The sequence below is a fragment of the Psammomys obesus genome, unplaced genomic scaffold (assembly GCF_907164565.1).
Source record: "Psammomys obesus unplaced genomic scaffold, mPsaObe1.curated_primary_1811, whole genome shotgun sequence".
NCBI lineage: Eukaryota > Metazoa > Chordata > Mammalia > Rodentia > Muridae > Psammomys > Psammomys obesus.
This window is the reverse complement of record NW_026596051.1, coordinates 7672670-7686133: the sequence shown is the minus strand read 5'-3', so window position 1 is coordinate 7686133 and position 13464 is coordinate 7672670. Positions and strand designations below refer to the sequence as shown.

At 39.8% G+C, this 13464-nt stretch overlaps 1 protein-coding gene across 4 annotated transcripts in view; it reads right to left on the bottom strand.

Moving 5' to 3' along the window:
- Cobl (cordon-bleu WH2 repeat protein) overlaps positions 1 to 13464 on the bottom strand; it is a 244038-nt gene that overhangs the window by 31547 nt on the left and 199027 nt on the right. For all 4 annotated transcript variants that reach the window (XM_055623924.1, XM_055623926.1, XM_055623925.1 and 1 more), the window contains one exon: positions 210 to 519. In XM_055623924.1, the coding sequence (XP_055479899.1) occupies positions 210 to 519 (310 nt within the window). The remainder of the gene's footprint in view (positions 1 to 209; positions 520 to 13464) is intronic.

The following is a 13464-nucleotide window of genomic DNA, read 5'->3' as shown; positions in this document are numbered from 1 at the left end:
GCTTGCAAGCATCTTCATGTCTACACACATCATGAAGACAGGACTGGAGTTAAAAAGCTGCAAATTAGGGTGGGGACAAATCTGTGGAAGGTCCCTGGCACTCAGATATCAGTGATCATTATTTGGTGGTCACCCGACAAACAATTCTGTCATTGAAAACAAGGAGGCGAGTTAGGTGATTACCGCCAGCTGTTCGTTCCGTGACTCACCTGAGAATTAAATTCCCAGAGCTATTTTTCCCCCATGACGGGCTCTTTTGGGGACCCAGTTCTGGAGTTCCAGCCAGGTCCTGGTCACTGCAGTCCTCTTGGTCAGTGGACCATTTATCCTTGGATCTCATGCTGTCTTGTTGTGAGTCCAGAGAGATGACATCTGAGGGAGAGCTCATCACCCCTGAGTCCTCGGTTGTATCCTCTGATGCAAAACAGCTGCCTACAGATGCTGTCTCCTCAGCCTCCAGTGGAACCTGTGAGACTCCACCCATGCTGTAGTGGCTGCCAGGCCCCAGAGGCAGACTCACTGGAGAGGACATACAAAGACAGGTCAACAAAAGCCACATGGGGGTGTCATGCTGCCTAACTAGGGCAACATCCCTTTGGCTCTGAAATTCATGATTCAGGAATTTACAAATAATGAAGACCCTCTGGCAAACCAATAGCATTCTCTGGAAACATTTGAACTTTCAAGGAGCCTTATGTGTATACATAATTGAATGCAAACTTTCCCTTAAAAAAACTGGGCACTTGAGTGGTTAGCCTTCTGTTTATCTATCTTGGTGGTGATGGGGATTTAACTTCAGCATTGCACAAGTTAGGCAAGTGCCCCACTGAGGTGCTACATTTTCAAACCCTTAATTAGCCCTTTAAACATGCATCCTCTAGGCAATTATAGTGATTAACTATTCAAACTAGTGATAATGAAGGCAATTGTTTGCATTCTGACTCCTGAATTAAAATGACTTTATATCTATCTATCTATCTATCTATCTATCTATCTATCTATCTATCTACATACATACATACACACATATGTATATTACAATTAATGAAAAAAATGGTCCCATGAACTTGAAAAAGAACAAGGAGGGGGTATATAAAAGGGTTTGGAGGGAGGAAAGGAAAGGGAGAAATGGATTATAATTTCAAAAATATAAAAACAACTTTTAAAAACAAACAAGCAAATGAAAACATTAAGAATAAACAGAAACAGACCATCCTGGAATGGGAACTTCTGAGCATCATCCTCATAGAATGATGCTGGAAGTGTGGTCTACATATTAATGACATTCTTCATCAACTATTGGAGCTGTCCTAATTTTTATACTGAAACATTGTAATTTGTTTTGTAAGGAAGAGATGAGCTCTATATTTGAAACAATGTAATTTTTTTTATGTAAGAGATGAGTTTGGAAGGGAAGGTAAAATTAAAAAGTATCAGAACGCAAGTGCCAGCGGTTGATGCCCACAGGGGGTTAGTGTGCAGAACTGTGTGTGATTTTCTACTAAATTTAGAGTTGTCTCCAGTGAGACCTTATAAGGAATACTATAGTCATCCTGTTCACTGAAGACATGTTCAGCATCAATGGTCAGAGGCCACCTTTTCTCTTCCCCAGTTTCAGGAAGCTTTATGTGCAAAGCCAGAGTTTGCAGGATAGGAGTCCGCTGCTCTAGACTAGTTGTATGCTTAAGTTGCAGTTGAGTCAGTAGATATAGATTCTAGATCTTAAGGTTTGAGGCTAGAACCATGTACTGTATTTCAAAGTCTCTCTTCTCCACATAAGTAGCCCCAGGATTTGTGATGTGTACAAGTGCACACTCCAATGATATTACTGTGGACTCATATGAACCACACTGCATGTCGACTCTAGACATTACATCTCACCAGCAACTAACAGCATGTAATTAATACACTAGGAGGAGATCCCTTCATGTGTTGTTTTATGTGAGATCTTGAAGAATAAAAAAACATTCCAATTGAACAGTTATAAGAATACAAAATTCACAAAAAGAGCTCAAAGCAAACAGAGAACTACAGAGAGGGGGTTGGGACAGGCACAAATGCAAAAGGCAATGCACGGAATTTCAGCGAACTGCTGGAGTTGTTTCTCCGAGTTTCTTTCAGACTATCCTGTAGCTCAACATCCTCCTGCCTCTGCCTCTTCAACGTTGGGATTACAGGCGTGCACCACTATGCCCAGCTGCAAAACTTGACAGGAAAGACACTACCTGTATGTGATGGCTAATGTCAAGTTGATCAGGGCTCATATCACCTAGGAGACAAACCTTAGGACATGTCTGTGAAGGAATTCCTAGATTGGAAAAATTGGAATAATTGAGGTGGGAAGACCCACCATAAGTGTGGGGAACACCATTCTGTGGGCCTGGATTGGCTAATAAAATAGTAAGCTGGACACCGACACTCATTTCTATTTCCTGAGTTCTGATCAGGTAACCCATGCTACATTGTCATGCCTTCCCCACCACAATGGCTGTAGCCTAGAACTGTAAGCCAAAACAAACTCTTCCTCCCTTCTGTTTTTCAAGAATTTCACCACAGGCATGAGAAAAGTAATTAATGCACACGGACACACATAGCCTGACAAGCTTTGAGATGCTTCTCTAGTCTCACATACAGCCTTTGAATCAGCACCTATGGTACTCATTCCAGACATCAATCCCCATTCGGAGCTCTGATACCTTGAAGCCACATTATCAGACTCCAGGGTGGCAGCCAGCAATCTGCTGGCTGCCATTCATTTCTTTCATCCTTTGACTTTCTTGTTGCTCTACTTGGCTCTACACATCAGACTCAGGTCCGTATGCTTGTATAACAAAATTTCACTGACTATTACCTGAACTATTTCTTCAGTCCCCATTGAGATTTTTTTTTTATCATTTATTACAATTTATTCGGTTTGTATCCCAGGTGTGCCCCCTTCCCTTGTCTCCTCCCACTCCTACACTCCCTCCCTCTTCTTCCCCTATGCCCCTCCCCTAGTCCACTGAAAGGTGAAGTTTTCCTCCCCTTCCATCTGATCTTAGCCTATCAGGTCTCATCAGGACTGATTGTGGTGGCCTGGCAAGGCTGCACGCCCCCCCCTTCCCCCCCAGGGGGAGGTGATGATCAGCAGTGACTCAGTTCATGCCAGAGAAAGCCCCTGTTCTCCTTATTATGGAACCCACTTGGAGACTGAGTCTATGAGCATCATCTGAGCTGGGATTTTAGGTCCTCTCCATGCATTCTCACATTATGATTTTTAAGTTGTTTTACTACCTGACAACTTCATACATGTATTTTGATCATTTGAACTTTCCACTACCCTCTTTCATACCCCTCCCACTTTCAGTCTCCTCCCACTCCTGGTGGACTCCTTCTTCCCAACCTCCACATTCCTCCTGCTTGCTTGTGGCCAACTGAATGCAACTGAAATTATTTTCGTGGGTGTGGATGGGGCTAGTTTTTGGAGCATGTCTTGCCTTGACTTTTGCCACCATCACTAAACAAACAGGTTGTTGTGGTTTGAATGAGAATGGTCCCCATAGGCTCATTTATTTGAATCTTTCAGTCCCAGTTGGTGGAGTTGGAAAGGCTCAAGAGGCGTAGTCTCCTTGGAGGAGGTGTGACACTGGGGTAGACTTTGAGGTTTGAAGAGCCCACAGTAGACCCAGTCTCCCTCTGCCTGCAGCCTATGCGTCAGATAAAAGCTCTCAACTATTGTTCTAGTGTCATGTCTGCTTGCCTGATACTATGCTCCCCACCATGATGCAAATGAACCAACCCTCTGAAATGATAAGCAACCCTTCAATAAAATACTTTCTTTTATGAGCTTCCTTGGTAATGGTGTCTCTTCACAGTAATAGAACAGCAACTAAATCACAGGTCAATTAAATTCAATAATTACTTTTCTATGCTGAATACAAACAGCTTGTAACCATGAAGAACAAAGCCTAAAGTCTTGAATTAAAACTAACAGATTTGTTTCTTGGCTCCTCACAGTGCTGCAAGGTGGCTATGTCATTATCAGATCTCTACTGCCAGGTGGCTCCTGGGGTGGAACAGGCTTTATTACTGGGACCTGGGACCATGGTTTTCTTTTTCTTTTTTTTTTTTTTTGTTACTTCTTATTTTGAAATTTTGTTGTATTTCTAACATCTGTCCCACCATTTACTTGTGAATGATAAGAAATAGATATATTTTTTCTTATTAGTTACATTTTGTTAACTCTGTATCCCAGCTGTATCCTGCTCCCTTATTCCCTCCCAACCCCACCCTCCCTCCCTCATCTCCTCCCTGCCCCTTTCCAACTCCACTGATTGGGGAGGACCTCCTCCCCTTTCATATGACTCTGTTTTGTCAGGTATCTTTAGGACTGGCTGCAAAGTCCTCCTCTGTGGCCTAACAGTACTGCTCCTCCCTTGGGGGGTGGGGAGGTCAAAGAGCCTGCCATTGAGTTCCTGTCAGAAATAGTCCCTGTTCCCCTTACAATGGGAAACCAATTGGTTACTGAGCTATCACGGGCCACATCCGAGCAGAGGTTCTAGGTTATATCCATACATGGTCCTTGGTTGAGTGTCAGTCTCAGAAAAGACCCTGTGCCCAGATATATTTGGTCCTTGTGGAGCTCCTGTCCTTTCCCCATCATACTAACTCCCCTTCTTTCATATGATTTCCTGTACTCTGCCGAAGGTTTGGTTATGAGTCTTGGTATCTACTTTGAAACACTGCTAGGTAGTGTTTTTCAGATGCCTTCTGCGGGGATCATGGTTTTCAAGCCAACTTAGTTTATGAGGAGACAGGCAAACATCTACAGTCATACCGTGGTGAATGACAACTGTCATGAACTTCTACAGGCGAAGTGAGGGAGGCCGGACTGAAAAGGGCTTTGCATGCAGGAGGTGACACATAAATATTCAGTGTTGTGTGTCCCCTCTTTCATCTCTGCAGTAGTTACTACTGCTGCTCTGACAATCACTTCTCAGTTGGCCCTATAGGAAGTGTGATTGCCTAGGACAAAGAGGTTTCTCTGGCTCCTGGATCCCCAGGAGAGTCAGAGGCATGTGGACATATCTCTATTCAAGACTTGCATGTTAAGCCCTTTAAGAACATATCATATTGAGTGCTAAGGCCAAAGTTCTTTTTTTCGCCCAGACAGTCTCTCCATTTTCCATGTGTGATGCTCTTACATGCTGTAGCTAGGACACAGTCATATCATACCATCTATGCCTGGAGGGAATGTAGACAGAGCCAACCAGGTGCAGATGAGAAAAACCTCTTAGGGCTTTATCTGAGTTTCCTAAGAGAAGTCACATGGGAATTGAAATAGTAACTGTACAAGTGCTGAAAGGAGCTGTGAGTCATGGATGCCAGGCCTGGGCAGGTCAGTGATAACTAATCTTGTTCAGACTGCAGGGTAGGCAGAGCTATAGCTAAGGAAGGACCACATCTGCAGAGGCTATATGAACAGTTTTGTGGATCTCCTCTTAAGAAGAAAAGAAGTACAGATTTTTAGAGAGGTAAAAATGTCCCTCTGAGGCCACTGGCATCACTTGTCAGGTAATTTCTGATCATTTGAGCCAGTTGGAGAATATTTTGTTTGACTCAGATGCCACAAGCCATGATTACCCACCTAAGTTTCTTTTTTTCTGACTAGCTCCAAAAGTTAACCCCATGAACCTTATATACAGTTTTATATTAACATATATTTTATATAAAATTTTATAAAATATTTTGTATATTTACTAAAAATATATTTTATAATTCCTAAATGGAATACTGGTTGAAGGCTTTCTTCTCTACCAGTTCTAAACAGAAAAGGAGAAGCTGAAGTTGCACTGGCTGTGAAGCGTCTTTTTGCCCTCCCCTTTCTACATGTAACTTCCAACCCTCACACCAGAATTTCAATAGAACTGAACTCAGAGTCTGAAGCCTACCCTCCAGCTCAAGTCCTACTGTGAACTCTGGATGCTCCTTTCACGTCTGTAAAATAAGTACAAGTTGGTCCTGACAATCACTAATATCTCACTAAAATCTCTGATAGGCCCAGAATGCTCTTTGAAATCTCAAATCAAGACAGCAAACACTCATTCACTGTTGCCTGGTAACTAGTTCTGCTTCTTAAGAGTGTATAGCATCATCTTCATCCTTCCTGCACGTGTGTGCATGTGTGTGTGTGTGTGTGTGTGTGTGTGTGCGCGCATATGAGAGAGAGAGAGCCTTTTCAAAGAAATTCAGCCATTATTTTTAAGTTAATTAATATGATGGCAAATTTACTTTTCTCTAAAGATATGTCTTTTGAACTCAAAAGCAAAGTATTTAGAAATGTGAAAACACATTTTGTCTTTAGTGAAAGCATCTAATATAAATTCCATATTAAGTTCCCTTCCAGATGAGCAGCCTTTGAAACTAATTCTTCCCCTGTCTGCTTAAAGTATGTAACCCTATGCTTTGAATGCAACAGAATCCTCATAGGGACTATGGAAACATTTCTAGCTCAAGTGTAAGAATATAATTCTAAGGGCTACTAAGTAGTGGTTCAAGTTAGTGAACTACTCTAAGCCCTCTAGTTCATTTACATATGTCTTTCACAAGGTCATCAGGGGAAAAATGTCAAAACCTAAACATCAGTCTCTTCAAATAGACAATCCCTGATCTATGATGATTCAGCTTAAAAAGTCTTAAATCCAGTATGGTGTAAAAACGACAAACATTCATTTACAATGACATTTTGAATGTAGATCACTGTTGGGGTGCCTGCTGTGGTCCAAGACACTCGTTTGATGTTGCATAGCAACACTGAGTAGCAACTCCCCGTTGGCCACAGGCTAAGGAAGGGAACCACTGAATGATACTCAACAGCTTATGGTGTTGACAAGGTAGAATGCTTGTAGGTCAGACGTAGTAAACCCATTTCCACTTCTAAAACTTCAAATTCCCTTATGTTCCTCAAGGTGAAATCTCAGCCAAGGAGAATCTATACTTACAATGGATTCATTTTTTATTGTTGTTTTGATCAATGGAGGAAAAAAAACTCTTATCCTACTCCTTTTTTTCACTAGTCATCAAGAAAGGAGAGTCCTCAAGTGTTGACTTTACCTAATTTATATGGCCTAGATGAAAAAGACAAAATACTTATATGACCCACATTGAGCCTTGTGGGTTACACATACCACACAGAATCAGCAAGTGATGCTTGTCCTTCATCTCAACCCAGGGTCTCAATTGTCTGTGTTACACATACTGGGAACAAAGGGAAAATAGGGTAAATGCTTCTGATGTGGTGATGCAAAGCCACATGATGCAGTTCAGTGTGTTTTTCTCTATCTTCTGAGTAACTAAACCACCACACTTCTCTTCCCTTTTTAAAGTAACATCTGAAAATTACAGCCATGAATTCAAGTGATTACAGTGGGTTACTGCAGTTCAACGGTACTATAAACATTAACGGTTTCATATAAATGCTTCATTAATTAAAACATTGTAATCCAAAGACTCAAAATGCCACTCATAGCACCCTCCATAGAAAAATGAACAAAAAAATTCCTCCTCTAATAGGCAGGGCTTTGGAACACATTTCTCCCTCCTTGAATTAATTTCCATTTCATAGTCTAATAAAATCTTATCTTAACTGAATGTACTTTTTGCTCAAGATGTATTTCAACATTTTCTGTACAAAATATGTCCATAAGTAAAAGATAAGTTTTTTTTATTTTTTTCACTGTGAGGTAAGACTATTAAATTCTTTTGTGTGTGTGTGTGTGTGTGTGTGTGTGTGTGCGTGTGTGTGTGTGTGTACTGAGTTATTGCCACATGATTAGTAGTCAAAGAAAACGGCATAAATATCTCTTTTTCTGAAACCTTGATGTTAGACATCAAGTTCAGTGTCTTGTATATTTTAGACAAGCAACATTCTTCCACGGGGCTACATCCCCAGCTACACAAACATTTTAAAAGGTTGACATTTATTAAACAAAATCATAGAATACTGCAAATGAATCTTACAAATGAGGCTTTTTCTCCCCCATTGACTGCTCAGAAATGTCTGAAGTCCTTGTTGCTAAAATGAGGCAGAGTTCAGCATAAATTCAATTTATAACTTTCATTTTTATCAGATACAAGTGCAAAAAAAAATTCTCTGGTCGTACAGGCAGGGGTGAAATAAAAGGGTTTTCTTATGCCTACACCATTCCATTCAATTTTTAAAAGCTCTTCTTCTGTTATATGCCAAAAATAATTGACCTGTCACAAAAATTATACTTAATGATCTATAATTGGGCAGCATAGTTAGCTCCTTTATCAATTTGGTTGGAGAGAAGAACCGGAAATATTCAGTAGGATTTGTCGTCACTAGTGTTATCTATCTGCTCAACCGTGTGTCAGTATCTCCAATGGTATAGTTAGGTCCAGAAAGAAAGACTTGTCTACTGCCAGGAACTGTACCCTACTGACATTCCCAGTGGTTAAGGAGAATGTCTGTATTTGTAAAGGAGACGAGTCTTTGCAAAGCCTGGACCTGGGAAGGATACATGGAATGTTGCTGGTGTTTTCATTTACATCAGGTTTGGAAAAGGTGCAGAACATCTAGAAAGGGCTGCCTTGGAAGTTCTGGAGATCTCCCAGGGAAACCAAGAACTAGTTAAAGCCACATGTAAGCACAGTGTGGCAGTTGAAGATCTGAGGTAATGAAGACCATAGAGAATGTCTAGGGATGTAGGGAAACATTCATTCTAAATAGGGGAGTCAGGAAGCTGAGTACTGAACCAGGTTTTGGAACAAACTTGTTGGAAGGTAGAGGTGAACAGTCTGATAAGAGGTGGAGAAAACCTAGGGAATGCTGGGTACTGTAGCCAGGGTTCCAGGATCTCATGTTAGATACATGCTGCATGTGCACAGATATGTAAATACTCATTGGTGTGTACAAGAAGGTGGGTTTAAGATTAATCTTTGGGAGACCCTCTGCTATCAGTGCTACATGGATACTGTTCCAACTAATGTCTGCAAATGCTGTGCTCTCTTATCAGTTCTCATGGTTCTTATGAAGTGAAGTTGGCATATTGCTCTTCAAAATTTTATCCTCTTTAGCTTGATAAAAACTGTTTAGTATCTCATCTTAATGTCAATGTCAATTCATTTAGAGACCCAGGCATATGAAGACCATTCCATGGTGAAGGTAGCAGTATAGGAAACACAACATAGACCATGGCTGTGTTAAGGAAGAAAAGATGAAGACTTGGAAAGCACTGATGATGTACCCCCAAATAAAGCTGCTTAAGAGTGAAATATTTTATTTTTTTCCATCAATCTATTCTTATTCTTTCAGAGCATGAACTATGTCTAATCCTAGACTCCTAATGGGTTAGGTTAGGGTGTAGGTCCAAGAGTGAAATAGGAGGGTCATATGGTACTTCTAATTTTAAGTTTTAGAGAAATCACCAAACTTATTTCCACAATGTCTGCATTAATTTGCACCTCTCTCTGTAAAACAGTGAATAAAGGTGACCCCTTATCCCTCCACATCCTCTTCAAACATTTATTGTCAGATTTGTTGATAGTCATTCGACTGAAATGAGGTAGTATTTCAAAGCAGTTTTTATTTCTATTCTCCTGATGACTTTAAAAAATAGTTATTAGTCATTTGATTCTCTCTCTCTCTCTCTCTCTCTCTCTCTGTATGTGTATGTGTGTGTGTGTGTAAGTGTGTGTCTATCTATTCAGTTCACTTGCCCATTCATTGATTGTCAGTTTTATTTCCTTGGTATTTAACTTCTGAAATTCTTTGTGAATTTTGTATATTAGCCCTTTGTTTGAAATGTAGCTGGTAATGATTTTCTCCCATGCTGTAGAATGTCTGCTCTGTTGATTTTTTCCTTTTCTGTAATAAACTATTTTTTTTTCTTTTTATAGTCTTACCTGTTGATACTTGGGGTTAGTTTCTGTGGCATTTGTATTCTATTAAAAAAGATCATACCTACACCTAAATGTATAAGTTTTAAAAGATGTAATCTGTAATTCCATGAATGTTTTGATAAACATTTGTCTATTTTTAACAATACTTTAATTATGTTTTATGCATAGGATAAAATATTGGAATTTTCTAATGTAATTAATAAAGCATTTTGAAAGTTTTGTTTCATTTCTTCAGTTCTAAGTAACTTTATTTTCTTTAAAGTCGATTCTTTTGATCAGCCTGTCTCTTATACATTTAAAAAGGAGTCTCCTATAAGACAGGATAAACACATTAAAATCTGTACACCTAAAGAAGCTAAACAAGGAGGAGGACCCAGGGTAAGAGGATCGATCTCCACTTAGAAAGACAAAGGGGAAGGACATTGGAAGAAGGAGAAAACAAGAAACAGGACAGGAGCCTACAACAGAAGGCCTCTGAAAGACTCTCCCTAGCAGTGTATCAAAGCAGATGCTGAGACTCATAACCAAATTTTGGGCAGCGTGCAGGGAAATCATATAAAAAAAGAGGTAGTTAGTAAGACCTGGAGAGTACAGGAGCTCTACAAAGAGAGCAACAGAACCAAGAAATCTGGGCTCAGGTGTCTTTTCTGAGACTGATACTCAAACCAAGTACCATGCTTGGAGATAACCTAGAACCCCTGCACAGATGTAGCCCATGGGAACTCAGTATCCAAGTGGGTTCCCTAGTAAGGGAAAGAGGGACTGTCTCTGAGAAGAACTCAGTGGCTGGCTCTTTGACCCCCCCCTCCCCTGAGGGAGGAACAGCCTTGCCAGGACACAGAGGAGGACATTGTAGTCAGTCCTGATGAGACCTGATAAGCTAGGATTGGGTGGAAGGGGAGGTGGACCTCCCCTATTGGTGGACATGACAAGGGGCAGGGAAGAGATGAGGGAGGAAGGGTGGATTGGGAGGGAATGAGGAAGGGGGCTACAGCTGGGATGCAAAGCAAATACAATGTAATTAATGTAAAAAATTAAAAAAAATTAAAAAAATATGAAAAATAATAGTGAGATTCTACCTCAGAAACAAATAAGAAAGGAAGAAAGGAAAGAAGAAAGAAAGGAAGAAGGGAGGAAAGGAAGGAAGGGCAACAAAATAAAATGGTCTGTTGATTCTTGGCTATCTTTTATGTGTTTCAATGAGGGTAGCAGCAATGTGAGAAAGTAGGTTCCCTTGGCATTCATGAATCTCAGTGTTCCCTTACTTTGGTACAAAAAGCCTAGATAGCAGTCCTATTTGTCACACATGGAACAGGGTTTAATTAGAGTTCCACTGTGCTGAAAGGCAGCTTTTTTGACTTCTAGTAGTTGACAATACATTGACATAGGTACTTGAGTTTCTAAATACAGTAGCTATAGTGTTGGTGTTGGTGGTCAGTGTTTGAACCCAGTCCCTATCAGAGTAAGGTTCCATTTTGTTTTTAAATGCTGTCTTTTTCTTTTTTTCAATAAGACTACACACAAGCTAAGTTGTCTGTGAAGAGGAACCTCAGTTGAGGAAATGCCTCCATCAGATTGTCTATATGCAAGTCAGTCATTCATTTTCTCCATTAATGATTGATTTGGAAGGACTCAGCTTACTGTGGATGGTGCAACAACAAGATAGGCTGAGCAAGCCACGAGGATCTAACAGTAAGGCATATTCTTCCATACTTCCTGCTTTAGGTTTGCTTCCACAGTCTGGCCTTGCCTTCCTGCCCTGACATATTTCAGAGACAAAGGGTGAGCTAAGGATTGTAAGAGTTGCTTTTGATCATGATATTTTATCACTGCAATAGAAACTTGCTATGTGACTAAGACACATGCCTTCTTTAGCATATAACCAAACAGGATTCCTTGTTAATGGTGATATAATGGATTTAAAAGTCATCTAAAATATTTGAGAATTGACTAATTAATAATTGCTATGAGATTTAGGTCTGGTCAGAAACATTTGAGAGTCACATCATAGAATTAGGTCTTTATAGTCTGTGTTATTCAAGTGACTGGCACTTTTTTTTATCTTCTATTTAATTTTCATAACACCTCCAGTGCACATACCATGATTTCTATTTTGCAAATTATAAAATTTCAGAGATAGAGAGATGAGTCAGCAGGAAAAGACATATGCTGTGAACCCTTACAACTTAGTTCAATTCCCAAGACCTGCATATTAGGAGAAACCTGACTCTCTCAAAGTTGTTCTTTGACCTCTGTGTATGTACTATAGCATTTACCCCACTACTCACATACTTACTAGAAATTAACGAAATAGATATAATATTTTTAGAGACAAACCAACAAATTATTTCACCTACCCTTGAGAGTATGTGTGACAGAAATACTCTGTCAGGCTCAGAAAGGTGGCAAGCGTATCAAAAAGAATTACAGAAACTCACATAGGTAAGTTTAAATTAAACAAGGTTCTTTCACCAAGAAAATGTAATCAGAACCTTACTAGAATATTTACATTTAAATTTTTCTAAGCTGAAAGATCTTTTACATTCTATTGAACAAAATTTAGTCACATATATCCACGATTTTCAGAGTATTTGAAAGTACTTTTTAATAAAAACACCCCAACACTTTTAGTACTTTTGCGGCCTCACCTCTGAATGGAACAGGGACTGGGAGTGGAGGGCAGCTGCTGATGCCAAGAACTAAAGGAAGCCTTCATTTCCACTGTCAAAATAGAACCTCTGTCTCCAAGTCGTCTAGTGTATGAAAGCACATGACTTTTATTTAATCAACACCTCAGAAAATTAACCTTCAATACGCCAAGTTGCTAAGGGGCTCAATTTGGAAGTGACTGTGACTTGGGTCTGTCACAGAGCAGGCAAGTCATCTGCCGTGTGGACAAGGCAATCTATGAGAAGTATCACCCACTGTCCTTTGAGTTTCTCCACCTCTGTCTTTCATCATTAGGGCTCAAGGGACAGTGTCTGGGGACTGCGTCTGCATAGGGGCTCGTAAGTGCAGGGCTTCTGCTACTGATTTCAATTTAATATAAAACTGGCCAAACAGAGTATATTCATGTGTCATATTAAACTGTTGGTGGTGGTTTTATTTAGTAGAGACTGCATATGTTTCATAAATAAGTGCCTTTTAAATTTTGCTCTTAAATTTAGAGCTCTCCTGCCCCTGAACACCTTCTCTTTTTTTATTGAGGAAATGAGTACTGTTTGATCCAGAGTCCTTCTTGATGCCTTTGTGCTTGTTTTTTTCAGGAAGATCAGGAACAGTGAATAATTTTTTACATCTATGTATCTATGTATCTATCTATCTATCATCTATTATCAATCATCTGTAATCTATCTACAACCTGTCATCAACCATCTATCATTATGTTTCATCTTATCTACAATCTATATGTCTGTCTATCGTCTATATATCTCTATCTATCTAATCTATCATCTATATATGCATGTATGAATGTATAACCTATCTATGTATCTACCTATCATCAATCATCTACTCTATCTATCTATCTATCTATCTATCTATCTATCTATCTATCTATCT